The sequence below is a fragment of the Pediculus humanus genome, genomic scaffold (assembly GCF_000006295.1).
Source record: "Pediculus humanus corporis 1103172107373 genomic scaffold, whole genome shotgun sequence".
NCBI lineage: Eukaryota > Metazoa > Arthropoda > Insecta > Psocodea > Pediculidae > Pediculus > Pediculus humanus.
In genome coordinates, this window is record NW_002987001.1 from 87,785 (window position 1) to 96,862 (window position 9,078).

Below are 9,078 nucleotides of genomic sequence, written 5' to 3' on the forward strand. Positions count from 1 at the left end.
CCTCTCCCCACATCGAAAATAAATTTTTTTTTTTCTGTCTCCTTCTCCCCAATTAAAAATTGTTAGAAAAGCAAAAATAAAATTTTCTCCAAAGGGTGTATTTACTGTAAACAAATAAAAAAAAATTTTTTTTTTTTTATTTGTCGAATGTGTGTATCCGTGTTTAGTTAACCATTGTCTGGACCGTAAAAGATGAAATCTAAGGGTTGAATAATCAAAGGGGGGTTGAGGGATACTCTTAATCTGATTACCCGAAAGCACGGTCGAACTGTCAAACACTCCGCTTATGACGCAACCTGATGACAAATTTAATCACTCTACTATATCACGGGTCGTTTCGGATTTTTCCTTCCAAACTTTTTTTTTTTTTTCATGTTTACAAAATTTTCTCTCTCACTCACTCACTCCCCCCCCTCTCTCTCTTTCTCTCTCTCTTTTTATTTTCGTATGTGTTTGTTTACACGGTTTAAAATACAATTTGAAGAGAGTGAGAAGAAGAAAGAAACAAAGAGATGGAAAAACAATTTACACACCACTCATTCTCTCTCTTTCTCTCTCTGGAATTCATAACAAATAATAATGATGATTTAATCATAGATCATTTCATTTCCGGTTGTTTAATAATTTTTTCAATAGAATATTTTAACGGAAGTGGTACCTTTAAAACCCGACAGCAAATCAAACGTGTGACCAACAGGAAATACCGACCAAAAAAAAAACCCTACAAAGTTAAAATTTCCCAGGAATGGAAACTCTTTTTCGGTCAAATGGGGGACCACTGGGGACCACTGGGAGCCGCGATATTAAAAGAAAATTTAATAAAATTTTTTCTAGAAGTTGAAAGAAGAATTTGTTGGTATCACCGAAGAATTTTATAAACGAGTACCTACCACTTTGTAAAAATAATCAATCGAATAAAATACTTAGCACACCGAACTACCCGTCATCACGAATAATAATAATAATAATAATAATAATAATGATAATGATAATAGAAACACATTTAAAATTTAACGTTAACCACGAAAAAAAAAATAAAATTTATGTAAAAAGTTTATCGTCGAATGAAGAATTTCGTCGTTCGTCACTTTTTTAAAATTTCAAAAATGAAAATAAAAACAATAATAATAATAATGATAATAATAATAATAACGACAATTTAAAAAATAAAAAAAAAAATTTCGCTTTTTCTCGTAAGTAATAAAAAATTAATAATCACGGACGAACACAGATAATAATTAATAATTAATAAAATAAAATAAAATGTGAAAATCACGTACCTTAACTTATTTATATCACATACAAAAAATATATATAAATATACGTATAAAATCTATTATTATTATTATTATTATTATTATTATTATTATTATTATTATTATTATTATTATTATTATTATTATTATTACTTTTTTTTGTTTTCAAAATCTAAGAAAAAAAAAAATTTTGTATATTTAACGAAAAAAAAAAAAAACGAAACGAAACGAAAACAAATAATAAAAAAAAAAAATTTTTTTTTTTTTAAATTTTCTCGTTTTTTCTTTACATTCATTTCCTTTTTTTTTCCTTTTCCTTTTTTAACATTTTTCCTTTTGAAAAGGTTTTATTTAAACAGACACATAAATATATATATAGAAAAAGGAGAGAATGAAAAAAAAAAAATAAAAATAAAATTTATAAAAAAAGAAAAAAAAATCTTTGAGTAGAATGGAAAAAGTTTTTTTTCCTATTGAAAATCAAAGATTTCCAGAGAAAGGAAAAAAAAAAACGGGAAGAGAGACTTTTGGGAAGGGGGGGAGGGGGAAGAATTCTAACGTGAAAACAAGAGAAAATTTTTTTTTTCCGTCCGTATAACTCAATTGCCTCCTGTTTACCGCACGGACAGAACAAAACAACGGGGGGTAAAAGAAAAGAAAAGGGAAAAAAGGGGGAAGGAAGAAAACTTCACCACAAAAAAAAAATTTCTTTCGCTGCCTTTTTCGTTTTTTTTTTTTTCGTTAATAACCTATTAAAAAATCAATCAATAAGATCGATATAAATAATAATAATAATTATAAATAATCGATTTGAACTTTATCGATACAAGATTAAATTTTCATTAAAAAAAAAAAAATTAAAAAAAATTTTAAAAAATTTAAAAAATTAAATTTAAATTTTTATTTTACTTTCCATACATATATATTATCATTATTATCTTTTTTTTTTATTAACAAATAAAAAAAATATTTATAATACAACATAATTAAAGATATGTTTCTATTAGAAAAAAAAAAAAATTATAAACGTAAAACATTAAATTCTAAATTTAAAAAAAAAAATAATAATAATGATAATAAAAAAACATTCGTATAATAATAATATTATTTTTGTGCGATAAAATTTATTATTTATTTATTTATTTAAAAAAATTATTATTATTTTATCCTAATGCAATAATACAGACGAAATGGAAACCATTAGAAAAAAAAAAAAATAGAAAAGAAAACTCACCGTTTTTTTTAATTACAGTGACACGATACGCGAGTCAATTAAAATTTGACTTGTTTTATTGTCTGAGATTGTTACATATATATATATATATACGTGTACAAAAGTTTTAATAAACTATATCGTATTTTAAAATCATCATCATCATCATCATCATCAACGAACAAAAAAATTGATTTTTTTTTTTTTGCGATACTTCAAGTACCGTTCACGTAACAAACAAACAAACAAAATACGCGATATGAAATCGTATAGGCAAACGTCACAAGTCGACGAAACAAATTAACGATAACAATTAAAATTATATTATATAAAAAAATTTCTTTTTATTATTTTTTTTTTGCCCCCCCCCCCTCCCCCCTTCATAGAATCATCAAAAATGTTTTTAACAACACATCTCGTTGTGTGTGCACGCACGAACACCACGTGTGTGTGTGTGTGAGCAAATAATAATAATAATAATAATTTGAGTTAAAAAAAAAAGAATTAAATGTTTTCTTTCAATGCTAATTCGGCTCCTTTTGATAGTATCACGTGTACGTCGATGGGTGGGAAATTTTGTAGAATTTTCACGTTGGCGGAAAATTCATTTTGTAAAATCTGATTACGAAGTAACCTGGAAAAACAAAACAAATTTAAAAAAAAAAAAAATTAAACAAATTTTACTTTTTAAAATATGATTTCAAAAAAATTTAATCAAAGGTCAATCGAATAATTTTTTTTTTTTTTCAATTCTTATCACTCTCATCTCTGATAATAAATTAATTGATATTAAAGATAATTGCAAACAAGTGCAAACAAGATATTTTTTTTTTTTTTTTTTGTTTTCCACATGGTTTTTTCCCCGTTTTTTTTTTATTATTATCACACGAACACGTGTTTAAATGATTTTTCTTTCACTTACAATATCATAGAGCAACAAATGTGTATTAAAAAACTAAATCGATTCGGATCGGAAAATAATGAATCCCATATTCGTAAAACATCCGGAAGTGGAAATTCCTGGGATAGAAGAAGAGTGATCCACCTAAATGTAAAGTATATTTTTTTTTTTTTATTTAAAAATTTAATAATAATGATTTAAAAAAAAAAAAAAAAAAAGGTGATCGATATACGATACCTGAAACTGTAGTATTCGGGACAGAGTTCCTGTTGATTTAATTTCGACCAAACCTGATAATCATTTTTTTTAAGTTCGGAAGTTAGTTTAATCATCATTCCTTTTATCCCGCTTTCGGCATCGTCCAATGATTTTATAAAAAAATCACGGATTTCCGCCATCAAATTGGTAAAACAAAAAAAACTGTCTGCTTCTGCATGTTCTGAAATCACAAAAAAAAAAAAACAAAAAAATTAATTTTAAATTTATTCGAAGGATTTAAAAAAAAAAAAGAAAAAGGTTCACCTCTCCAGGCACTATCAGGATCTGATGCGAATGCATAATATATCGGCCCTATAATTTCATTCATTCCCTGAACATATCCTTGACCGGGATTTAATTTTGCATATAAAAATAAAATCCTTTCAACAACTTCCCAATGAGCTTCTGATCCTTCATCCAAAGGTGCATAATCCTCTACTGCTTTTTTTACCGATAATGCTATCTATAATTTAATTTCAATTGTTTTAATTTAAAAAAAAATTGCAAACAAGGTACAAACCTAATAATAAAGCATCCCAAACCTCAGCAAAACAAAACAACAACAACAAACAACAACACAAAACATTATTTTGATAGATTTTAAAAAAAAAATTTTTTAATCGTTTGCTTTCCGATTTTCTTTTCATCAAATTTACTCATAAATAAAAACAAATTTTAAATGTAAATTGAAAAATACTTTTTTCACACAAAATAAAAACTTTACTCATTTATATATATATTATAATAAATTAAACTTATTTTATATAATTTAAAACCCAACTATCTAGAAAAGCAATTTTCCCAACATTTAATTTCACAATATTTAAGGCATTAAAATTCAGTGTGACATACCTGCTACTAGTACCATAAGTTGAAATATGCAAAACAAAAAGAAAAATTAAAATTAAAATTATTATTTATTTTATTGTTTACTCTCTGTGTGTGTGTGTGAGGTAAATTTATTTTCACACATTATTTTAATTACCTTTGTAACTCCTAATCCTTTCCTTTCGACATTGGCCGATTTTAAAACTGTCCTTTGTACCCTTTTATGCAATCTTTTAACACCTTTACTCCTAACAACTAAATCACATGGAAAATCACATTCTTGCTGGAAAAATGATATATCAGGGCACAATCTTCTCACATCCTTATCAATTTGTGACAAAACTTCATTATCTTTAAAAAAAGTTTGCCATTGACTATCTGGATTAAAGCTTAATGGATGGTCTAAAATTTCCTCGGTGCATGATGATCCCGATAATCCAGGAGTAACTATCATTTCCTCTGTGTAAAATAATAGAATGAGTATATCAATAAAAAAGTAATTTCATTGGATTTGAAAATTTCTATTTTGAATTACCAATAAATTGCTTGTATAAATTTCTAGAATGATTTAAAGTTGATAACCATTGTACTTTTGATGATGGCAAGTAATTAAGTAATAATTTCCAACACAAGGCTCTTCTTCCTTGCGAATCTGGTATACCTGAAAATGTAAATTTTATTGTATCACAACCCTTGTGATATTAAAAACAATTTTGAATAACACTTTTTTTTTTTTTATATAAATTCTTCAAACCATGAAAACAGAGCTTCCTTAATTCATTTAAATCAATTTCAGATTTATCTAAAACAGCATCCAATTCTTGAAGCCTGTAAAAATAAAGGCAAATAGTATTACGAAAGATAACTTCAAACCATATCAAATTTCGTAATCAATGTAAAAAAAAAAAAAAAAAAAAAAGTAAAATCACGATTTAATATTATGTACGTTAGAAAATTATTTCAGTGTTAATTTTTGTTATTTTTTAATGGTTCAAAAAAGCGAATATGTAATAAATATATTCGTAATTATCAGATACAAAAGCGGTTAGAGACATACAATTCTTACTTTGCTTTATAAAAAGTCATGGTCACCAATTGAATGTAATTAAATCATTGCAAATAATTCACTTGATTTATTTAATTGATTTGCATACAAAATAATTATATATGTATTAAATGGTTAAATATACTGTAAAATAATTATAAAATTTGTTCCTACATTTTTAAACATAAACAAAAATTCATTGACCGATATACATGGTTTTTAAATTATTCTTAAGCCCCGTTTTTTTAACGCTATAAATTGTCTGTTTGTAAAATATTATTTAAAGTTTCATTGCGCAGTTGTTCAAATGTCATAAACGTTTAAAAACAGAGTGATTGGTATTATTTTATTGTATCGTTTATCATTTCTTTTCAAGGCTTTGATTTTTAAATGTAGTTTTACAATTTGATTGTTGACACTGTCAGACATTATCATTGATAACATATGTGCAGCCTGGAAAAGTAGTTTTAAAGCGTAGAAAAGTTTGTTTTCTCGATCCAGACTTTTCATCGTTTGTAAATAATACAAATAATTGATAAAATGAATGTGAAACCAGGAGAAGATGTACCTGATTCACTGTTTGATCAATGCATTAAATACGTAGGACGTAATTTAAACGTTTTGGCCGATACTGACCCCGTCTCGGGCTGCCTTCGTTTAAAAATAGGGTTAACTCTACCAAATGAAATATGTGATAAGCTGTTGGAAGTGTACCAAAAAGTTGGAGGCGTTGTTGATGACAAATTTGTTACTTTATTTGAAAATCCTGGAGCAGCCAGATTGAAGAGAATTAAATTAAAAAATTCTGCAATTAGTGATGATGGCCTAAAGATATTAGTTAATTGTTTACCTGTCGAATTGGATATTTCAAATTGCAGGGAATTGACTGAGAAATCATTGACTCACATAAACGAGAGAGGGATTAATTTAGTATCTCTTTCATTTGGTTTGTTTCCAAAAGTTTTACCTAGAAATTTAAGAAGCAAAATAATAAAAAATGATGAAAAAAATTTTAATTCTAATAATAATTATATTTTAAAAACACCCAACCTGAAAAAGCTAACCATTCGAAATTTAATTGTAGAAATAAATTATTTTGATCACTTACTAAAACCATTAGAGAAATTAACATATTTAGATTTATCAGGATGTTACACTCCTGGTGGTCTTACATTTTTAGTCCTTTTACAAAATTTAACCTCTCTCATCTTGTACAATGTTCAAGATTTAAATTCAAGTATTTCTTGCATTGAAAAATTGAAAAATTTAAAACACTTGGATATTTCTATGCCTCCTCCAACTTGTGGAACTTTTAGAGATCCATCTTCTACTCTAGCTTCATTAGTTCAAAATCTGCCAAATTTAATATCATTAGATATATCCGGAACAAACTTAACAGAAAGGGGTAATTAATTTTTTTTTTCAATATTTAATATATATATTTTGTTTTTGCATAATTAAGATAATGAATGTTAAATTTTTAGATTACTCAAACGAAACTAATGTTAATAATGATGACTGTGAAATATGTGGAATATCAGGATTGAGTTCCAGAATGAAACGACCCTTTGAGTTTTTAGGATTGTATAAAACACACCCGGATTCATGCAGGAGACCCAATATTCCTGCAAAAAGAATATCGGGAAATGCGAATGAAGAGCAAATTTTAATTGCCATGCAAGCCAATCTTGACAGAACTGAAGTTTTAGCGAATGTTTTAAATAATTTATATGATTTATACAGGAATGAGCAAAGTGAAAATGTCAATGAAGCTTTGGTTTTTCTAATAGAAGCTATGGATAGGCACATACATGAAAAACATATTCAAATTTCTGGAAGGTAATTACAACAAACAACACATTTCTCAACATTGCTGGATTGTATTTTAATAGTGGGAAATATATTTTTATATGTATTTCTTTTTTTTAGTGCTATTTTATTCTACATGGCAAATGTTATTGCGAATAAAGCATACTTTTCGCTGAAAATGAAACGTAGTTTAATTAGTACTGTCATAAATGCTATGGGTGCTTTTCAAGATGATGAAACTGTTATAAGAAATGCTTGCCTCACTCTTTTACAATTTTGTTTACCTGATGATTTAGTAAGTTTGTAAGAATTTTCGACAAACATACCAACTCACAAATCTTTATTTGATTTATTAATAATAATGGCAAATTATTATATCGGCCTAATAATGTACTATTTGCTTTACTCATACTACAAGTGCAACTACTTTGTAATGTCCTAAAATTTCATATTATTTACAGATTTTCGAGTATGAACGTTTGGTCCTACTTCTTCTGTACATAATTTCTGAAGTTGATGACACATACGTTTTGAGAATTAGTTTATCTTTGTTGAATTCTTTAGCATGTCAAGTTGATGAATCTCAAAAACAATTGCTTGGTAATTTGGGAATGGTCGATGTAAGTTACTTTTTTTTTTTTTTTTAAATCAATCATATGAGCGATTAAAAGAAATTTTTTTTTCGCTATGCAGCAAATATTAACATTGATAACGGATCGATTACAAAGTCAAATATGTGATGACATTTTGGAAGTTGCCTGGTCAACTTTATGGAACATAACAGATGAAACAATTGAAAATTGTCGAAGATTTCTCGCAGAAAATGGAATGGAATTATTTTTGGCTTGTCTTTCGGTTAGTTGATCTAATCTAATGAATGTAAATTAAATGTAAATCACTTACCTTTTTTTTTTTTAAAAAAATATTTTTCTTGTCGTTTAAGATGTTTCCCAGTAAAGAAGAACTTTTACGAAATATGATGGGACTCTTGGGTAACGTGGCAGAAGTTAAATTCCTTCGTCCTGTCTTGATGTCGGAGCGTTTCGTGTCCGTTTTCACGGAATTACTCGGATCGGGTTGCGATGGGATCGAGGTAACCTTTGGCACTGTAGAATGTTTGCAAGTCTTCGACTCGTTTCCAAATTTCATTAACATTTCGTTAAATTTAGGTTAGTTACAATGCAGCGGGAGTGTTGGCTCACATGTGTTCTGACGGCGTTGATTTTTGGACGGTGAAAGAACCTAAAAGAGAAGTAGTTTTAAGAAAAATTGTTTGGGCTATAAGAAGATGGGATTTGAATACGGAAAGAAATATAAATTATAGGTCTTTTCAACCCATTTTCGGATTACTCAAAGTAACTCACACCGAAGAATGTCAATATTGGGCAGTGTGGGCTCTCGCTAATTTGACTACGGTCTATCGTAAGTTTCGTTACAAGGTCAATCACCAAAGTGCAACGAAATTATTTTTTTGTACTTATTTTCAATTATTAACTGGTTTTTTTTTTTTTCAGGAGAAAAATATTGTCCATTGGTAACGAACGGTGAAGGAATGGAATTGCTCGAGGAATTGGCCAAAGCAAAACATTCACATCGAGCGATAAACAAATTGGCAAATATAGTAATAAAAAATTGCAAGGAAACGTAAATTTAAATTTGGAAAATTTTAAATAATAATGACCTTTACAATCAAGGATAAGGTTTCACATGTAAAATTTATAACTGTATAGAAAAAAAAAAAATAAATTAAATGAGAATATTGTACCTC

The 9,078-nt window shown here is 27.3% G+C and overlaps 2 protein-coding genes across 2 annotated transcripts; one reads left to right on the forward strand and one right to left on the reverse strand.

Annotated features, from left to right (window-relative positions):
• Positions 1 to 2,973: 2,973 nt before the first annotated feature.
• Positions 2,974 to 5,542, reverse strand: Phum_PHUM019760 (uncharacterized protein; the record flags this gene model as incomplete). The annotated part of the gene is made up of 8 exons (XM_002422822.1): positions 2,974 to 3,103; positions 3,392 to 3,514; positions 3,608 to 3,809; positions 3,893 to 4,087; positions 4,598 to 4,915; positions 4,992 to 5,117; positions 5,211 to 5,284; positions 5,523 to 5,542. The coding sequence occupies 8 exons, from the start codon at positions 5,540 to 5,542 to the stop codon at positions 2,974 to 2,976; spliced, it is 1,188 nt and encodes a 395-aa protein (XP_002422867.1).
• Positions 5,543 to 6,041: 499 nt separating this feature from the next.
• Positions 6,042 to 8,958, forward strand: Phum_PHUM019770 (uncharacterized protein; the record flags this gene model as incomplete). The annotated part of the gene is made up of 8 exons (XM_002422823.1): positions 6,042 to 6,906; positions 6,986 to 7,340; positions 7,431 to 7,605; positions 7,772 to 7,930; positions 8,004 to 8,165; positions 8,254 to 8,403; positions 8,480 to 8,732; positions 8,825 to 8,958. 8 exons carry the CDS (start codon positions 6,042 to 6,044, stop codon positions 8,956 to 8,958), a joined length of 2,253 nt encoding a protein of 750 aa, XP_002422868.1.
• Positions 8,959 to 9,078: the final 120 nt, after the last annotated feature.